General features: G+C 39.2%; 1 protein-coding gene across 2 annotated transcripts in view; it reads left to right on the top strand.

The window, feature by feature from the left end:
- The window catches only part of pdss2 (prenyl (decaprenyl) diphosphate synthase, subunit 2), a 35215-nt gene extending 16573 nt beyond the window's left edge, over positions 1 to 18642 (top strand). Inside the window, exons 4-8 of one of the 2 annotated variants that reach the window (XM_034205999.1) lie at positions 5516 to 5590; positions 6308 to 6469; positions 7327 to 7458; positions 10164 to 10199; positions 18261 to 18642. In XM_034205999.1, the coding sequence (XP_034061890.1) occupies positions 5516 to 5590; positions 6308 to 6469; positions 7327 to 7458; positions 10164 to 10199; positions 18261 to 18416 (561 nt within the window). In that variant the 3' untranslated portion in view covers positions 18417 to 18642. Of the gene's footprint in view, positions 1 to 5515; positions 5591 to 6304; positions 6470 to 7326; positions 7459 to 10163; positions 10200 to 18260 lie in introns of both variants that reach the window. The other variant, XM_034205998.1, reaches the window with a different exon arrangement.
- Positions 18643 to 21439: the final 2797 nt, after the last annotated feature.

The raw sequence follows: 21439 nt of genomic DNA, 5'->3' as shown, positions 1-21439 counted from the left end.
TCATTGTCAAGGTGAGAGCAAAGCCATTCAAACTCAAGTGGCACCGAATGACACCAGAAACTATTTGTCGAAAACAAACCTGCTGTGTTTAGAAGGAGTGCGAGTGTAATGTGAAGCGGCCACAGGAAACGTCCCCAAAAAAGGAAGTTTTAAAGGTAATAAGGAGATGGACATCTGATAGCCAACAGTTGCTCGTGTTTGAAAAGGTTAGCAAAACAAAATAAACCGAGGGCAAACCACGGTGTGCACTGATGCTCATATTCTGCTGTGTTTGTGTCAAGCTGTTCTTAAATACCTTATGACCAGGGGGGGGAATTAGGTTAAAGCAAAAGTCAATCATTGTGAGTTTAAGTTACAGGAATTTGATATGTTTGGGACATTTTTTTTTCCAATGGTGTGGTGATCCTGTTTACTCCCCTCCTGTTCATGTTGACTTTCCTCCATCACTTTTACTTGACTTTCCTTCCTTCACTTTTATTTGGTTTGAGTGAAAGAAAACAATCTAAGTTCATTTGACCTGAAGTGGTCTTGTAAATTAGGAACTTTGAGTAGATGCACACAACATCATCAAACTATTGTGTCTATCAACAGAAATTGAGGAGACTCGCTATCCATTAATGGCTCTATTAAAACAAAGACGTACATATTGTAGCCGGCATGAAAATCAAGACTACACTCGAGTTGTGAGGCAATCAAATGTTCCAAATTCAAACAGCAAAGCCAGAGATAGTCTAGTCTTTAGAATGGGTCAAGTTCCAAAAACACTACATTTCCTATGATGCAACTGGAAATCCTGTTTTGTTAGACCCCCTACTCTCACCTCATTTTTTACCCCACACCTCCAGTTCATAAAAATAACCCAGAAAACATTGCCCAATTTAACGCTGCACATTTTTAAAAACGCACAGTTGATACACACACAGCTTGGACCGCTGTGACATTCGGGGATTTAGAACATTTTAGTTTTTATATTTGCATCGTTTTTTAAACTCGGCGTGTTTCTCCTAATGGAAGATATATGGGCCGTTGTAGCGCGTTTGCACCTTTCGGCCACCGTACATAAACCTACATAAAACACTACTGGAGCGGGAAACCCTCAAAAAGCATAATAGAGCTTCTTTCAAGTTTTAGAGCCACAAAAAAAATTGTTGGACATAATAATCTTATCTTATGTTATAATACTGAACATATCAAGCTTTGCTCCTAGGCTAACTAGGAACTTCCCAGTTGTAATCACTAATTGGTTTAGCTCATTAGGATAAACAAGGATACAAACAGACATTTACATTTTTGAAACTTAACATTTCTCTCCGGCAAATGCAAAGAAAGCAAACTTTAGATATGTATGACTCTGCATCAGCTCCAAAGGGTGTTCAAAGAGTGCAGTTTGAGTCTGGTATGTATGAAAAACAGATTGCCTGTCTCTTCTTGCAGCTTGTGTGTGGCCATTGTCCCTCATCTCTTTAACACACAGGGTGACAGATGAGTCGTTCTTGCAGCTTTCAAAGTTTTTCTCATAAACCGGGCCTTTTTCTCCTTCTTCTTTTAAGGCAGTGAGAGTGATGGAGATTATGTGTCGTGGCCTTGAGAGGAAACCTATGCCGCTACTTGTATAAACTGTAAAGTAATCTCACCGCCAGGCTCCGGTTTCTCCCCCCTCGCAGACCTGTCGGCAAAACACGATCTGGCTGGATTTGGGAATGGAGTAAGGGGGAGGCAGGGGGAGAGCTTATCTGATACTTTCCAAAAAAAGACCCCCACCGGCCCCCACTTCCCAAGGCAGGCAGAGACACCACATCTGGTAATACTGTAGGCACATTGTCCTTCCAGGTCTGCGGGTGGAGCTCGGGTTTCCTCAATATTTTCCCCCGGTGGGTTCAGTTACCCAGAGGGCACGGCGGGGGCTGACGGAGCAGCGTCACCAGACTTTTCTGATGAACCAAGGATGTCTGGGATGAGCTGAAGGAGCTCTAAATTTAACCTCATTCATGTGAACCGTACGGGCGTGGCCTCCACCCCCCGTCCACACAGGTCTGAGGCTGTGAATGAAGGACGGAGACTTTTCATTTTCACTCATACATTAGATCCAGACCTGTCATCTGAAATGATGCAGCCTCTCATCTGGGGGTTGATAATTGGCTGCCAGTGTTTCTCGAAGCTAAAAATGTAGTCATGCATGCCCCCTGTAAGAGGGAATAGGCAACTACAGCAGACACTCGCACCTCCACAATGCACTGTGGGAGAGAATGAAGCTTTGTTTTGTTTATTTATATATATTTTAGTGTGAATTGTAATTCCAAAAGCATGTTTTCTTTTTGCTGCATATTTATTATATTATAGTGTAAAGAGTCATATCAAACACCAAGATCACAAAGGAACACAAAATCAAACCAATGCAGCATGATAAAAACAAACACATCAGCGAGCAAAAAATGAATAAAATAAAAAACTTGAGTTTTCGATTCAGTGGAGTAAGTTAGAGTCAATAAAGAAAAATGATGAAAAAAATCATAAACCTAAAAATATATATTTGAGAGATTATGTTTAAAATAAAAGGTTTTTCTCCATTTCCAGTTTACATTTTCTTTTACTAAAAACACGGACTCATTTTGATCTTAGTAAACTAAGATTTCTCTTTTAATGCTTTTCCACATTGATAAGCACACTGCTAGTAAACACAATATTTAAAGTGATTCTCCATGATATCAACTAATTGTTTCATTCATTCAAACGTATTCTCTGAATTATTTTCTATGATTTATTTTTTTCTGAGAAGAGCCTATTCTGTAAGTATCAACAGATTATTATAACCAATCTGCAATGCTCAAAGTCCAAACTGCTCTATCTTCTATACGCACTCATGTGTTCATATTATTTATAAAAGCGTCAAACAACAGTCCATAGAGTTTTAAAATAGTGTCTTTATTGTACTGTCTATATTTATACAAGCTTCATAGCTTATTCAATATTTATACTACTGTTCATGCTTCTCTTGCACCTCTGGTCTGATGATAACTGCATTTGATTATCCCACTACTTTGTGCAGTGACAATGAAGTTGATTCCAACACTGAAAAGAATGAAAACAAGGTGTTTTCACTTGTAATATGTGAAATCTGCCGATAGAAGAAAGGAAATGTGCTCGGTAAGATATCTTAAAGAAGATGGGATATTTAGATCAGACCTTGTGATTAGCTGGCAACACTTATTTTGAACTATATTTTACGGGAATCAGGAAATGTTTATCCAAAATAAGCCACAAATGCTCATAAGTTCTTTTATTTTTTAGATACAACTCCAAATAAGATGTTTTCAAGAGACCTAATAACATACAGTACTTAAGATGCATTGTCTGAAAACAAGACCCTATATCCCACTGCATTGTTACTTTAGTACTTTACCTTTAAGTTATTAGCTCTTATATCAAGTGTAAAGACATATTCTGACTACATATTAGACAAATATACTTGGCAAGACTTCCAGTTTGTGTAGTGAATCTGAATCAAAGGCACAACGTGAATAAATCAAACATTGTAGAGAAAAAGAGGAGGCTAAAATCCGATCATGGCTCTTTAACCTTATTTCCCCCCTGGACACAGTTCTATTTGGTTTCACCGTCTGACTTTTAGCTCCATTTCAGCCCCTCACACCGGACCGACACCGGATCTGTCTATCCGCTGGACTCTTCTATAAATACAAAGTATAATGAAGCAAGATAATGAGCCGCTGAGTTCACATCTCGCCTCCTGATCTCTTCACAGCCAGCTGTTGAGATGAGCGCTGTCACCTCTCGCTTCAGTCAGGGGGAAATTGTGTTTTTTGACTTGTAATGAAGGAGCAGGTTATGGGTTCAGAGTTAAAGGATGCCTCAACAGGACACACGGCTGATCAAACACCGCAAAAAGTCGATTTTCACTAATGTAGAAAATCAAGGAAATATAAACGCGTTTTGGGGCAGTTTTTATGTAAGAGAATTTCAATGATGTCTATCTCTGTTGCCCATAATGACCTTACATGTTTTACTGAGATGATATTACTGGTTCTGAGTACCTTTTTTAATGCTTGAAGAGTGACCAGTATTTTAAAGCTGTTTGACCAACAATGGTAAATACAAAACTGCTTGGCTGAAGTCATCATTTATCCCTTCATATGTTAAAAAGCAGATAGAATTCACAGGTTTTGTGTCAATCTAAAACCAGAGCGCAGCAACGTTGTACTTCTATGATAAATACAGTTCCCTTTTCACATCTGGAAACGCACTAAGTAAGAGTCATTTGAACTGTTGGCAAGTTTCTTATATCATATATGCCATGGACCCAGCATAGCCAATATGTATTCCATAAATATTCCCCTTATGTCAAGAGGATAGCACTTTTCCCTCCATGTTGAGCAAGAAAAGCTCTTTACTTTGTATCCAGACTGCTTGTTTTAAGTGTGGCTTAGGGTTAATGGCACCAGCATTTGCTACATTTGATCACACTTCATATTGAGAAATATATATTTATTTGATTTGCATCCATACAAATGTTCTAGTTATTTAGTCTGGCTGCACTTTTGAGATAATTATACTTGTTTTAAAAAACTTTGACAAATAAAGATTTTTTTTTCTGTTGGTTGATGATTTTGCTAGTTGAAGTAATACTTTGCCCCTTTTTTATTGCAGTTTATTTTGGACTTTTTGCTGTTAAATATTTGACTCAGTTGTAAACATGCCAGAGAATGATATGTACAGGATGTCCACGGGGTCTTAAAAAGTATTAAAAGTTGATAAATCAATTTAGCGAAAATTAAGGCTATTAAAAGTATTAAACGGCATTTTCCAAGGTATTACATTTTGTAGCTTGTTTTCAATAAGTATATAAATTGTCCAAAGAGGTTGTATTCTACAGTCTGCCTGAATGTAATTGTAAATTTGACGTAAGGAAGTTGCCTTAATTAAAAGGAGTAACACGGTTAATGTCATAGTTCAATTGAATAAATGAATACTTTATTTCATGTTATTTAATTGAACTATGACATTAACCGTGTTGCTCCTTTTAATTAAGGCAACTTCGTTACGTCATTTACAGTAATCATTGCGTAGGTGTGTAGTGTGATTCTGTGTAGTTTATTTCTGGCATCCCGTTGGGTTTGACGTCATCTGAACGGGACATCGCACGCTCACTGCTTGATAGCGCGCGAAGGTCCGTTTACGCCGGTTGTTAAACAACATCGTTATGGGGAAATGCAAGTCTGCGTCCAAATGGTTGGAAGATCGGGAGGAAGGACAATCAATACTGTATATAGTCAATGTGAGGTAAAGTGTGTCGCCAAGGTAACCGGTTAAAACTCCAAGTGGCGATGAGGTCTTAAAATGTATGGAAAGGGTCTTAAAAAAGGTCTTAAAAGTTATTCAATTTGACTTCAGGATTCCTGCATATACCCTGTGTGTGACTGTATTGTCATTTTAATTCTGACAATGCTTAACGATTGAAATGTTCACCCAAAGGTTTAATGTTATCGTGTCTGCTTTGCAGGTTGTTGAACTGATCTCGAGTGCTATTGGTGACGTGGTTCAAGGCATCTACAACGAGAACACCAGTAATACGGAGGTAAAACATCGTTTATACGTTTATGCCAGGACAAAGCCCAACAGACTACACACAGTTGGGCTTTGTCAATCATTTGGCTGTTCTTCATAACTCCCATAAAAAGACTCAAAACAACAAAGAATGCATTCTAACAAGTATTGTGCGTCTGTGTCTAAAGCCTTTGTAGCCAATGTTGTGATTCACACCTTATTCTCCAAATATCAAACAAACAATAAATATCCTCCTCCAATAGTTTCCAGCTGTTTACAGAATTCAAATGAAATACTGCTTTGTCAATGGTTCTGAATCTAGGCGCTACAAGCTGTTATTAATAAGAAAAAGTACACATTTTGATCAATAGCGGATTGAAGAGTGTCTTTTTATGGTAAACAGGAGTTTCTCTTAATGTTCTGCAGTGGGTCCTTTCTCACAGGAGTTTGATGTTGTGTAACTCAGACAGAGTTCCAGTTCCGACCACTTCTTCTTCTGTCTGGTTATTCAAGAACATGCTCAAGCAATAATTTAAACCTTACAATAAATATTTAAGATGCACCTTTTCTCTATGAGTAAAACAAATGAATAACTGCGGAGGTTTTTGTAGATATGTTGGTGTTTACTTCTGGTGCACAGTCTTCAACACGGAAAAAATGAGCAAGTTTTTTTATTTGAGGTGTTCTGATGAAGTTGTGCAGTGGCAGCAGTGAGCGCTCAGTGTCTCCGCCCCTCTTTTCTCAGCAGGAGAACAGTCTGGATGTAAAGGCGTGGGAGGAGCACACCTTCCTGTCCCATGGTGCACTGCTGGCCAAGAGCTGCCAAGCTGCCATGGAGCTGGCCCAACACGACAAGGAGGCCCAAAGTATGGCCTACACGTTCGGCAAACACCTGTCCATGGGCCACAAGGTGAGTCACCTGATCCCCCCCCATATATTTTTAACATTCCACAAAAGTCTTTGAACCCAAGTTTTTTTTGGCCTGACCCAAGAATCAGGACAATATATTAAATAAATATCTTAAAATCTAATTGATATTGTGTGTGATAGTATATGAACATATATGAGTTGGGTGGTTGAGAACATTTGGTGCATCTGGAGTTGACTTCCTTTCATTTTACTTAACTGAAAATTAAGAGAAAATATTACCTTATCAGTCCGGATATTCTTCCAAAGATTTTGGGATATTTTTATCCAATGGGGTTTGAGGATTTGAACCCAAGGTGTCAGGGGCTTTGATATAGCTTTTTTTCACTCCTGACCACTGTACGTAAAAAGGTATTTTAATTTTAAGGACCTATGTATTTAATTTTAAGGACCTATTTACTGTACGTAAAAAGGTATTTTAATTTGAAGGACCTATGTACTAGTAGGTTTACACATACGAGTAATTTGCTTTGGTAGAATGGTATGTAATGTTACTGCGCCATGCCAATGCTCAGATAAACATATGTATTTTGAACGGCCAGATTTTGTTGGTACTGGCTTAAAAACCATGTGTATCCCTCCCACTCACATGCCATGTTAGCCCGCCCTCTCCTGCTGCGGCCCCCTGCAGCGGCCTGTCTGCAGGCCTCAGCGGCTACAAGGAATCTCAGCGGGGGGGGACAGAAATGATGTGTTTGAAGGACAAGCATCAGGCTAGCTGTGACTTACAGTGTACTGTTCCTGCTCATTAACAGCTTCACTCAGTGTTTTCTCCCCTGTGCGGCTGTAATTGGTGTCTGGAGGTGTAATCTCAGTCTGAATGTGCTCCATCTCCTGCAGCTCAACTCTGACCTGCTGCCGTTTGTAAAGAGCAGCGCAGGAGAGTCTGCGACATTCAGCTTTAGCGCCGCCCCCGTTGTTTTCCACCGTCAGATTGTCGGGCAGGAGAGGTGGAGTCAGCAGCTGCAGCAGGTAGGAATGGCACCACTGCAGAAATTACATCATACATACGTCCTACATACGTCTTCTTTGTTTGAAAGGAGACTTACAGGCTCTAGGGCAGGGGTCTGCAACCTTTTTGACCAAAAGAGCCATTTTGCTCCCTTTTCCAAAAAAAATGTTTGTCTGGAGCCACAAAACATATTTCATAGCTTATAAAGTTGTATTTATTGTTATATCATAGATAAAAACTACAGTTTTGTTGCATTTATTATTTATTACATGATATAAAACTGTTAACCTCTAATAAGAAACAAATAACTCCTATAAGGAGAATTACAAATAATACACAGGTCTACTTCAAAATAAATTAAACACAGCACTTGGGGAGTCCTCTGCACATTTGAAGGAAAAAAAATATAATTAAAATGGGCCCACTTTGAAATAAATAAAACATATAGCTGCACCCTAAAAAGAGTTAAAGGTAGGGTAGGTAATTTTGGAGGAACCAGCTCGAGTTGACAGGCAGGTAGGCCATCCAGTTACTTTAGCCGGGCCGGCTAAAATGATTGGTCGTGCTTTTTACAGCGCTACGGCTTCCACAGATGACATTTTTGTATGTATTTATTGTCAAAGCATTTAATATATTCATTGCTATCGGGACGTTAAGAGCATTCCATGGAATATAACAAAAAGTGTTTTCTGAAATAAATTACATACCCCATTGAATTATGACTGAAGATCGTCAGCTGTCTTCCTCTCCCTTGTTGTTCCTCGATACGTAAAGGCTGCAGCAGCACCTTTGACAACTTCTCTCTACATATCAAACATAGCGGTAAACCAGCATCGTTTGCTGTGAAAGCTTATAACTCTGTCCACGCAGAATTAAATCCTGTGTTCCTCCAGTACTTTCCTTTGATTTATCCATAGTTCGCTCATCGAGCCAGGGGTCAGGTTATTCGCCTGCAAGAAAAGGCGCTGGCGCGGGACTGTAGCAGGATGTGACGCATATTTGAGTTGACCTAATTAAAACCGTTTTGTTTTTTATTTATGTGTCACAGTATCACCTCAAAATACAAGTACGGAACATTTTCAACCGTGCAACAAAATATAAATAGTCCTACAAATACTTTTATTTGATTTCCTTCTTAGTTCAAGGGAGCCAGAGTAGAGAGCTTAAAGAGCCGCATGCGGCTCGAGAGCCGCGGGTTGCCGACCCCTGGTCTAGGGCAGTGGTTCCAAACCTTTTTTTTTATACATATAATTGTAAAAGGCCTTGTCTCTACATTACAATAAAATATAAAAAATAATTGATTGATTCATTTGAATAAAAATTCAAGTTAGTAGCTATTAAAGGCATACAAAGACAGAAATTTATAATTGTTTCTTTAATAGAAATGTTTCTTCTGCCCGTAAAATGTCCAAACCAGGCTTTTCTGGATAAGCGCATTTTTAAAACATAGTCATTGTCCATGCCGGTTTCAGTTGGATTATTTGTCAGTTGCTCCGATCAGATCGGTCTCCTCCATTTTGTAGATTATTTACGACTTTTGAATCCACATAAACACATCGGCAAAATCCGGCTTACATGTGTTTTAAACAGTTTAATCCCTTTGTGAATTGTTTCCACTTGCGCCTTCCTTTAATTTCTTCATACAGCAGGAATCCAAATGAATTAATCCTGAGTCCAATAACCATCAAAGTCACTCCAATAGTGCTCCTTAATTACGCTTTCATCCTCCTTTAACAAAATACTTCACATTCATCTAATTTGTGACAGTAGTTGTAGCTTTTTTGAGACTTTCAAACTTTAATTACCGCTGTTGCGCGCGCCCGCCCCCCCCTAGTGTGCGGGGGGGGGGGGGGGGGCGCAACTTCCAACAGGAGTCATTTGGGGGGGCCCTTGGGAAAAAAGGTTGGGAACCCCTGGTCTAGGGGATGTGTTACGTGCAAAATGAGTAGGTGTCTGAGCTCAATTTTCATAATCTCAAAGTGTAACAGGTTTTTTTAGCGGTTTAATGTGTAACATTTCAGCATTATAATGTCTCAAAAAGACTATATGTTGACAAAACTATGAAACCAAGAGAAACCAGATTTTGATGAAGTTAATGGTCCGTTTCATTTATCCCCTTTGAGCCTGTGTCAGTGTCATAAACTGACTTTTTATACAGATGTAAGCCACTTTATTACAAGACATTTTTAGATCTTGTTTTTTTTACTATAACACGATTAATTATTTTACTCATGTTACGTATGGATCAAACATTTTCAGAAAAACAACAGCATTTTTCTTCAACAAGCAACCAAACTTGTCAATGCAAGCAGCCTGGATTTTTAAGAAGTTTTAGCCTTGAAAATAAGGGGAAAAAGAAAGCCTTGGAGGTATTTTAATGAATGAATGTTCTAATAATAATAATGCATTTTATTTATAGAGTGCTTTTCTAAAAACTCAAAGACACTTTACAGAGTCGAAATCAGCTTAAACCAATGCAATTAGTTTATTAATTTTCTTTTTCTTAAAAAATGTAGTCAATTTCAAAAGATGTTTGTTTTTCAGTATATATTTTTTTAAACATAATTTATTTCCCAAATGATATATTTTAAAAATGCATAATTTATTACAAAACAATATTCAGTTCAATCAAAATGGGCTTCATTTAAAAGTTGTTCCTCCTAATGTTCTATACCCTTTGAATTCTGTGTACTGTCACTGATAATGACTCTCTCTTCTCTTCAAGGTAAAAACACGGAGGAATGAACTGGATTACTCAAAGGTAAACCCGTGGTTTATGTATTCCTTTATTCACAATCTGAACTCCACTATGTTGCCTCTGTGCTGCGTTTAAGCTTTTATCATTTCACCTTCATATATTCACCTGTTTACTAGTCGGCAAGGCCTCTGACAGAGAGAGGAACAGGGCATTTTCTTGCTGTAACATATATCAAAGTTGAGAAACAAGCTTCCCAAAGTCAATGTGTGAGGGGTGATCGGGGTGCAAGAGGAGAGCGGAGCTGCAGAGGAGGGGTCTGATGGTGGTGTGGGGGTTATCTGGTCCCGCCTGAAACCAGAGCAGGAAGGATTAGTTACCGAGGCCTATTTACAGAGGCGACACCGAGGCTCTGAGACAGTGGCATTGTGAGAGAATCTCCTTCAGCAAAAAAGGGGACAGAGGGAGAGGTTTGAAGGGAAGGAGAGATGAGGGGACACGAGGAGGAAAGCTGAGAGCAGCACACGGTGAGGGATACCATTTTGGGGAGGAACAAGAAAGACCTTGAGTGTAAAGTTTTTGATTCAGAACAGAGATGGGGACGCATAACTGCAGGAACTTTGTCATGTGCTTTCATCCCGATCATTTTGATTAATAACTATCATTGTTTGCAGAAACTCCCATTTTACAGCTTTTCCATTTGGGTGAAAGCAAGTTCTATGGAAGCAATAAGATTACAATTAAAGTGTAATATGTACTAGATTACATTTATAGTTATAGTATTATTTTGTTACCTTTTTAGAGGTATTAAAAAGATCTTAAGTCATTAAATGTGAGTTAAACAAACCTAGTGTCTGTCTAGTCACTATGATATACTCATATATTTATATTTATATAGTCTTAAAGTTACAACCATTATGATAATGTGGGCCACGATGAAATTGAGTTTGACACCCTTGGTCTAGCGTCTCAAAAAATGACTGATGATATCTAGAAATAATGACTTACTATTGAAAGAATTAAAACGTTCTAATAATATTGACTATTTTGCGGTATCAAGTGATGATTTCAATGAATTATCTAATTATCCTTGCTGTCGTGTTCGTTTCTCCCCCTTTGGTGTTCCCGGTTAGATTTGACCGTACAAAAAACATTAATCATCACCAATTTTGATTGAACCCCCTTTTAATCTGTAAACAATGTCTCAGACTACTGGTTTACGTGAATAAGTCCAGAAACAATGCAAAGAATAGAAACTAAAAATGAATTCCAAAATTAACATTTAGTCAATTTTGGGTGTGTACTATCTGATGGATAAACATAATCTAGGGTTACCCATTCATTTTCTATGGCAGTCATTTTTGAACAGGAACATCATAGGTGTTACAAAGTGAACTAAACCACTCAAAATTCAATGAAAGTGGTGATCAGCAATTTGATATGTTCAAATGCCTTCTGTGGAGGCCTTAAACACATTATTTATGATTGATTAAAGTAGTAAATCGGTCACATTTGACCCGAACATGACAGCAGGGCTAAAAATGACTCACAGATTTTTTTTTACATCACATTGGCAAAAATGGGCTTCCATAGATTCCAAAATTGGTGAACGTGAATATTATCTAAAGACATTAATATTCACACTAATAATAAAATAAAATCTGACTACATTGAAAAAGGGAGGATGACTTACTTTTGTCTAAAGCCTTTCAGAAGCTTCAACCCATTCACTGAGATAGTGATTAGATCAGTGAGTAGAATTAAACAAAAAGTGAATAAAAAGGATGAATCTGCATCACGCAACATGACTCTTCATGTAGGGACATCAGAAAATGGATGGATGTGGAACTTATAAGGTCAACTGAGATACAGGATACATTAAGTCAATGCAGAACAAATAACAAGTGGGAAATGAGGGTGGAACATATTTTAGTTTTAATGAAATAAGCAGAGCAGGTGATGCAGAGTTCAGCACCTGCAGGCTATGTTAAAGAGGAAAGGCCTTCGGGAGTTTCTACCTCCAGAATTCACGAGGTTAAAACGCCCTCAGCAAAAGATGTCCAACACACCAGTAGAGAGGCACAAAGAGACACCCACATTCTCCCAGTCTGAATACTCAAGCTGTTGGTTAGGGCTGATCTGACATGATGTTTTCACTTTCGCTTGTATAAAATGTATATGTTGTGTGTGTTTGTAAGTCCCAGGTCTTGTATACAAAGACACTATTGTGTCATGACACAGATCCATCAGATTAATGATAAAAACCTGGAGGACATTATTCAACTTCTGAAATCCTCCTCCTGCTGCCTTGATATTATTCCAACAGGATTTTTCAAAGATGTTTTTCGTTGCATGGCCTCAGATCTACTTCATATAGTAAACAAATCTCTTCACTCAGGTGTTTTTCCACAGGCCCTGAAAACTGCAGTCATTAAACCGCTCTTAAAAAAGAATAATCTAGATGCTTCAGTAATGAACAATTACAGGCCCATATCAAACCTCCCATTTCTAGGTAAAATCATTGAAAAGGTTGTTTTTCAACAGTTGAGTAACTTCTTGCATTTAAATAACTTTTTCGATGTGTTCCAGTCAGGCTTTCGTCCAAACCACAGCACTGAGACTGCTCTTGTAAAGGTCTTTAATGACATCCACTTAAACACAGACAGTGGCAGAACTTCAGTGTTAGTATTATTAGATCTCAGTGCTGCGTTTGACACTGTTGACCACAACATATTACTAGACCGACTGGAAAACTGGGTGGGACTTTCGGAAACAGTTCTAAATTGGTTTGAATCCTACTTAAAGGACAGAAACAACTTTGTTTCTATAGGTAAATACACATCTGAGTTGACAAATATGACATGTGGGGTACCTCAAGGCTCCATCTTGGGGCCTCTTCTCTTTAACATCTACATGCTACCACTGGCTCAGATAATGAAAAACAACAAAATAAGTTACCATAGCTATGCGGATGACACACAAATTTACAGAACAATTTCACCAGGAGACTATGCTCTAATTCAAACACTGAGTAAGTGCATTGAACAAATCAATGACTGGATGTGTCAGAACTTTCTCCAATTAAACAAAGATAAAACTGAGGTAATGGTTTTTGGAGCCAAGTCAGAACGTATAAAAGTTAGCGCTGAGCTTGAGTGGCAATGTTCAAAACAACAGATAAAGCCAGAAATCTAGGTGTAGTCATGGTCTCTGACCTGAGTTTCAACAGTCACATTAAAACAGTTACTAAATCAGGCTACTATCACCTAAAGAATATATCTAGGATTAAAAGACTAATGTCACAGCAGGATTTGGAAAAACTTGTCCATGCTTTTATCTTCAGTAGACTCGACTACTGTAATGGTGTCTTCACAGGTCTCACTAAAAAATATATTAGAAAGCTGCAGCTAATTCAGAACGCCGCTGCTCGAGTCCTCACTAACACTAAGAAAGTGGATCACATCACTCCTGTTCTGAAGTCTTTACACTGGCTTCCTGTGTGTCAAAGAATAGATTTCAAAATACTGCTGCTGGTTTATAAAGCACTGAATGGTTTAGGCCCAAAATACATTTCTGACCTCCTGCTAAATTATGAACCATCCAGATCTCTCAGGTCTTCAGGGACTGGGCAGCTTTCTGTCCCCAGAGTCAGAACTAAACATGGTAAAGCAGCGTTCAGTTATTATGCTCCAAATATCTGGAACAAACTCCCAGAAACCTGCAGGTCCGCTGCAACTCTGACTACTTTTAAATCCAGACTGAAGACTTTTCTTTTTGTCGCTGCTTTTAATTGAACTATTCACATCTTAAACTGCACTGTAACTTTTATTAATGTATTTTTTCTTTTAATGTTTATTTTATTATCTTTTCTTTTTAATGACTGATTTTAAATGCAATTTCCTTAATGTCTTTCATTTTTTGTAAAGCACTTTGAATTGCCTTGTGTTGAAAAGTGCTATATAAATAAACTTGCCTTGCCTATTGAGAGTGAAGGTTCTTTTTTTGTAACTAGGTGTACTTTGACAGCAGTTTAAAGGCGCCCAATTATGCTTATTGCCCTAATGTTTGTATTTTGTTTCTCTACTGTGACATGTCTCCATGCTTTAATGTTCAAAAAGCTCTTTATTTTTCTCATACTACCTGTACTGCAGCACCTCTTTTCACCCTCTGTCTGAAACCAGAGCCCAGTCTGCTCTGATTGGTTAGCTGGCTGGCTCTGTTGTGATTGGTCAATTGCTTAGGCTAAAGGGCGGGACATCTCTATCACGTACAATTCGTAAGAGTGCTAGCCAATAGCAGCATAGGTGTTACATAGTGATGTCACTATGTTAGTAGGGGTGTAACAGTATACGTATTCGTACCGAAATTATTCGGTATGGGCCCTTCGGTTCGGTATACGTGTGTACCGAAGTGTACCGAACGAATATAACGTTAAACGTAAAAAATTGAGAACGTAAACAACTTTTTGCAAGTAATCTCAGGTGCTGCGTCGCAGCATTCAGAGTAATTTGCTCACATTGGGTTCAGCACTTCATCGAGCGACCAAGTCATTTCATTGGACGAGAGGCATACTATGAGAGCTGGTCACAGGGATGCGTTCAAATGTAGTCAGTAATTTGAGGAACTGTCGAAATGTCGAACGCAGATCAAGTTGAGCTCGAAAATCCTCCAGCATCATTGAAGTCTCCGGTTTGGGAACATTTTGGTTTCTCAGTTACGTACAAGGATGACGGACAAAGACAGGTGGACCGGACCAAAGCTGTTTGTCGGCATTGTTCAACTAAAATTGGTTACGCGGCTGGCAATACATCAAACTTGCACACTCTTGAAAAGGCATCACCCGAACGTGAATATCACCGGTACCAAAAGAAAAAAAGACTGAAGTGCAACTCCCACTAGCATTTAAGCCTCCACCACTCGCAAAAAGTTCAGACCGAGCCAAAGCTATTACTCCTTTTACTGTTGATGTTGTTCGTGAAGTTTTAACCAAGCTAGATCCTAAAAAGCCAGCTGGTCCGGACAACGTAGAACCTTTCTTTTTAAAGATAGCTGCAGATTGTATTGCTCCACCTCTTACTACTCTTTTTAACCTCTCTCTCAGCACGAACAAAATCCCAAAAGTATGGAAGTCAGCTTATGTCCTGCCACTACTAAAAGGAGGGGAGGCCACCTTATTAAACAATTATAGACCCATCTCTAAATTGTCAGTTCTGGCCAAGGTTCTTGAACGCCTAGTGAGTGAACAGATAAAGGTGTTTTTAATGTAACAATGACATCCTGTCTAAACATCAGTCAGGCTTCAGAAAGCAACATAGCACCATCACTACCACAAGGAAAGTGGTAAATGATATTACGAGTATTTTAGATAATAAGCAGAGTTGTGCAGCTCTATTTGTTGACCTATCCAAAGCTTTTGATACTGTCGATCATCGCATTTTGAAGCAAAGGCTGGTCAGTATAGGCATATCCAGCCATGCAGTAGGGTGGTTTGTAAACTACCTCTCTGAAAGGTCCCAATGTGTTCAGTTTGATGGGCTGTCTTCTGAGTGGCTAAACATCACTAATGGTGTACCACAAGGTTCAGTTTTAGGTCCGCTATTATTCTCTATCTATATTAATAGTTTAGGTGAAAATGTCGAAGGAGCAACCTTACATTTTTATGCGGACGATACCGTTATGTACTGTGCAGGTCCCTCGATTAACGAGGCTGTTGTTAGATTACAGGCTGTTTTTAACATTATTCAGGCTCAGCTCTCTGAGCTTAAGCTTCTTTTAAATGTGGATAAAACCAAGGTAATGCTCTTTTCTAAAGCTAAAGCTAAAAATACACCAGAGACTGCTTTGGATATTGTAACTACGCAAGGAATACAACTTGAAGTGGTTACCTGTTACAAATACTTGGGTATCTGGCTTGATGATTGTCTCACTTTTAAACTTCATGTCAATAACCTGCTTAAAAAGCTGAGGGTTAGGCTAGGTTTCTTTTACAGAAATAAGTCCTGTTTCTCGCTTGAGGCCAGGAAAAGGCTAGTCACTGTGACCTTTTTACCTGTGCTGGATTATGGTGATTTGTTATATATGAATGGACCTGCCAATTACCTGAGCAAGTTAGATGCTGCGTATCACAGTGCACTGAGATTTTTGACAAATTGTAAAGCACTTACGCATCACTGTACCCTGTATACCAAGGCGGTTATGCCATCACTTACTGTACGGAGGCTCAGTCACTGGTACTTTTTCATTTACAAAGCCATGTTGGATAAACTACCATCTTATATATGCTCCCTGATCTCTCTGCGAATTGAAAGTACTTATTGCCTGAGATCGCATGCTGTGGTTTTATTAAATGTGCCAAGTGCTAGGACTGTCTTAGGGAAGAAAGCTTTTAGATGTGCAGCTCCACTAACATGGAACAGTCTGCAAAAAGAATGGAAAATTACCAAGCTAGTACCACTACATGTTTTTAAAGCTCGGTTGGATGCTACAAAATCAGATGCTGTTGGTACCTGTACATGTGGTTAAATATGTCAATTGTAATCCCTGTACATTTTGCTGTATGATGTCCTTTTGTTGTTCTCTTGTTTATGTTTTTATGTCTTCTTGTGGAACCTACTGCTGCAGGTCTCCCTTGAAAAAGAGATCATTGATCTCAAAGGGATTTTACCTGGATAAATAAAGGTTTTGAATTTAATTGAATTGAATTACAAATGCCAAATATCCTTATGTTGCCATGGTAGCAAAGCGCTACCTGGCTGTATCTGCTACCTCTGTCCCTATCGAGAGGGTGTTCTCCACAGCAGGAGACATTGTTAGTGCCAGCAGATCTGCCCTTTCAGCAAGCAATGTGGACAAGTACATTTTTCTTTAAAAAAACATGAAAATACAATGACAAGCAAGTCATAATGTCAAGCTGGCTGCTTAGGTACTAGTACAGTACAGTTCAAATACAGATTATTTCAGTTCATCGAAATGCTGCACCTTAATGTTTATTTTATTATATTCTGTATTTATTTGAGTGAATACATTATTAACAGTTTAATAATAATTAAAAACCCCAAAAAAATATTTTATTTTTGTGATCATTTTTTCTGCTGTACCGAAAACGTACCAAACCGTGACCTAAAAACCGAGATACGTACCGAACCGAAATGTTTGTGAACCGTTACACCCCTATATGTTAGGGAAGTAAACAAAGGTGTCCAATGGAGGCATTTTTAAGGGGGAGAAAACTCCCTCTGGAGGGAACTTTGGGATTGTAGCCGTAACAAACCTATATTACAGACTACAGGAAAGGGGAAACCCCAAGGAGCATAATAGGGCCTCTCTAAAATAATTCACATATTACGGCAATAACATTGAAACATAAAAACATTATATAATAAAGTGTGTGGGATAAAGTTATCACACACACTATCAATATCTTTGGGCAAGTACATATAATAACATTATCATTTTGGCACAAGAAAGTTGCTGTGCAGTGATCTGATGCCACAATTAACAGACAGCAGAGACAGAGGATCTGTGAGATGAAACTTGCATAATGATTTAAAGGACAATCATTGATCAAGTAAGGGGTGGGAATTAATAAGCATTTGCTTCCTCCTACTCCCTTTCGGACACATATGATTTATTATTATTATTAATATGAAGACTTTTTTTTCTTTTTTTTGTTGAATATACACATATTACCATGAATGTGGATAAATACTGTATTATAACAATACGGTATTCTGTTTTTCACATTTGTTATTTGTTATTTTTTAATCTGTTCGAAATAAAGACTGAAAGAAAGAAAGAAAGAAAGAAAGGTTAGAAACATAAGATAATAAAACATTCTGTGCATTCGCTACTAATCTTTTAAATATAATTCACCGCGATGAGTCTGACATGTTCCCCATGTAGTTAAATGCAGTAGGCTGCCTCCAGCGGTGCTGGGGGCAGCGTGCAATAACCGTACATGATTGTGTTATACAGTGGCTCTCTGCTTTGCTTCAGTTCAATCCAGGTACTTAAAGAGTCCCTTACTTTAAGGGTAACTTTCGCTGTCTCTTTAACACTTTGCAGCTGGATAGTAACAGGAGTGACACTAACAGTGACAAACTAACGTGTGTTTTCATCCCTCGACAGCTTTTGGCAGCGGTTAAGTCGGAGAAAGGCGTGAGCACAGCAATGGACTTATGCTGTTACCATGGCAACAAGGCTCTGGAGGCCATCCAGGCTTTCCCCTCCTCCGAGGCTCGATCCGGCTTGGAGAACATCGCCTCTGCCATCACCAAATTCTGACCTGTGCTCACACACACATACACACACAGAGTGTCTTTGTCCGCAACAGGATGAGGAGCATTGAACTGTTGACACTTACGAAACAAATCAACTTATTTTGTGCCAGGTGCCGACTGCTGGAGAAACGGTTCTGCTCCGCCGGGGATGACAGTGTGCATCAGAAATGCAATGGCTGTATCCATAAATGGTCATCATTAAAAACAAGGAATAAAAACACATTACTTCAGCATCATGTCATGCATTGTGTCGGCTCCAACACGTAGGCCTACCCTTCCTCTCCGGGTGGAGAAAATCTCACGCCAAGCTGCATTAAAAACCTGGCAGTTTATTACCACCTGGCTTATCAGCTAGGGCACATACCAGGCAGAACGTAATGTAAGATGTTTTGTAGTATTGTTATTATCATCTGGAAAATGTGCCATGAACGGCAGCTGATCACTTAACCCAGGTTCACCCGCTCATTACTGTACACCTCAGAGGATGCTGAAATCATAGCTGCTGGATGTAGTGGGTGTGTGCCAAATTGAAGAAAAGCTTAAATCCAGAAATGTCTCATGTTCTAGCAGGTTTTTTTTTTAAGTCGTTTTGCGTGATGTTCTCTTCACAGAGGGGGAAAGGGCATGAATCAGGAGTAATGTCATCTATGTTGCCTTATTATGTCTGTCCCCACGCCTGTGTATGTGATCCAAGTGGACCCAGGGGCGGGGAAAGGTCACACAGTCTCTCCCCTTGGCCCAGCCCGCGAGCGCATTGAAGCTCCGCCAAGCAGTAATTATTAATGAAGAGACCTGAGCAAATGGACAGGAAATGCAGAGGTATTGATTGGGCCGGCTGCCCTGCTCCAAGCCGTACAGACTGGCGCCAGCCTGGTGGCCTGTGGTTTCCCAGGCTGCTGTCTGCAGGGGGAGGGGGCAGTCAAGGTGTGAAACCAGGCCACTGTGGCAGCTGTTTGTCACATCCAGGCCACACCTGAAGGACGGAGCATCAGAGACGGGACTCTAGGACTAAGCCTTAGGGAACATACCTAACACAAAGGGTTCTGTGTAGTTCAGCAGATAATGTTGGTACAACCACATGTGTTTGATTTTGAATTTGGATAGCAAGAATCAAAAGACAACTCAAAAAGAGTTTAATTTGAGAAGCTGATTAAGGATTTAACCATGCTAGCAATTTGTTCCTAGGCAGTGTACATTCACTACTTTAATCGAGACTAACCTACTGTATTAGAGGGAGTGTTATATGACATTCACAGTCCCTAAAAGATGAATCTTCCTAACTTTGGTTTAGCAGCCCTTTGAATTTAGCGCTCATTAGCAAACGTTAGCATGCTAAATGATGTTGGCGTTTGCACAAATTGCAGCTTGTCTGTACGCTCTTAGTCTTGTATATTGAATGGATTTGCAAAGAAAAACTACAACACAACTTTTCAAGTGCCTTTAAGTTGCACCAATATAGCAACATTTATTTTTTTTATTATGTGTTTATTTGTCATTTATTAAAAATGCTACACGAATTACGTTTTTTGCGGTGGTCAGAAAGTAAGCATTGTAGGCTACCAGTTCCCTTAACGAAAAGCAAATGGTATTTTTCCTTTCCTTCAATTTTTTTTTAAATAATACTCTCAAATAAAACCACTTTTATGACTTTTAAGCATAAAGAAAAACGCCAGAAGTACCAGCTAAATCTAAGCTATAAACAAACGACACCAAGATCACGCTTAGTAGGCTAGTCGTATTTAGCACCTTGTTAGCAAACCGCCTTGTTAAAGCTATTTTATGCTTCAACATTAATGAGTTGTGTATTTGCGGACCATATTTTATGTCATAGAAAATAATTGTAATAATCTCTTAAAATCGTGTTAACACAGGCCTCTTATTTGATTTTGAGACTAGTTCATGCAAAAAGGCTAACACATTTCTGGGTTCAGGACTCATTACTGCAGCGCTCAATGGTTCATAACCTTGTCAAATGTTGTTAGATAAAAACAAAACATTTAAAAATTACATTCTGCTATTTCCTGCATAGCCTACCTATTTTACAAGTGTCTAGTTTATATGGTAGTCTCAATCATCCAATCAAATACCTCAATTAGTTAAAAGGTTTAAGACATTTGGCCCAGCATCAGTGTTTGAGAGTTTGAGCGTGGATGTGGAAAACACATAGGGTTGGAAAAGGGGGAAGGGGAGATGATGAGGAGTGAACTATTTCAAAAACAAGCCCCTGTCTGTTGTTGGGTTGTTTGTCCACTTCCTCTTCTGTTTGGGTTTCCGCTGCTTTGGCTTCCTGGGTACAGCGAGGTAAGGCCTGTGCCAGGATACGCCTCCGGCTCTTCATGAAATATGTATCCTTGCCGTGAGGAGACATGAGGAAAGTTACATGGAAAGTTAAAAGGCCCAAACAAGGAAGGAGGCTGGGGCTCTGCCAGAATGACAAATATAGTTCCTAAACAGAACTTTTTATAAGACGCGAGGTCTGGCCTTAGCAATGAAACTGTTGCAAAGGCGGTCCCTGTAGAAATCAACCAGGTAGTGCAGAAGACGATTTGATGGGATGAGTTTTTTTGTTTGTAACTCGAAAAGAAAACAGTTCTTCAAGCTAAATGTTTAATGCAGAACAGAATGTGTAGCCTTTTTTCTTCCCTGACAGCATTGCTGCTGCCAGAATTCATCTTTTTGATAATTCCTGCAGTCCGAATGAAGAGGGGAGCGGTTTGTCAGCTTTTATGACCTGCACAACAGAAACCTGACACTGTGTTTGCTTACAGTTTCCATTTTGAGAGTCTTGGGTGTCATGCAAGTAAGAGTTTGCAAGACTATACGTTTACATGCACAACATGTAGATGGTACCAGCGGTGTGCCCGGCCCAGACGATGAGTGGTGTAATTACAGCAGGGTCCAGTGGAGAGAGTTGGTCAGCACATATTCCATTACACACACACACACACACACACACATGCAAATACACGTGTGGATGCTGGGGTCAGAGCTCAGGAGTTTGACAGAAAGATAGTGTTTGTAAAACTT

The sequence above is a fragment of the Gymnodraco acuticeps genome, unplaced genomic scaffold, assembly GCF_902827175.1.
Source record: "Gymnodraco acuticeps unplaced genomic scaffold, fGymAcu1.1, whole genome shotgun sequence".
Lineage (NCBI taxonomy): Eukaryota > Metazoa > Chordata > Actinopteri > Perciformes > Bathydraconidae > Gymnodraco > Gymnodraco acuticeps.
This window is presented reverse-complemented; position numbering and strand designations above follow the sequence as displayed.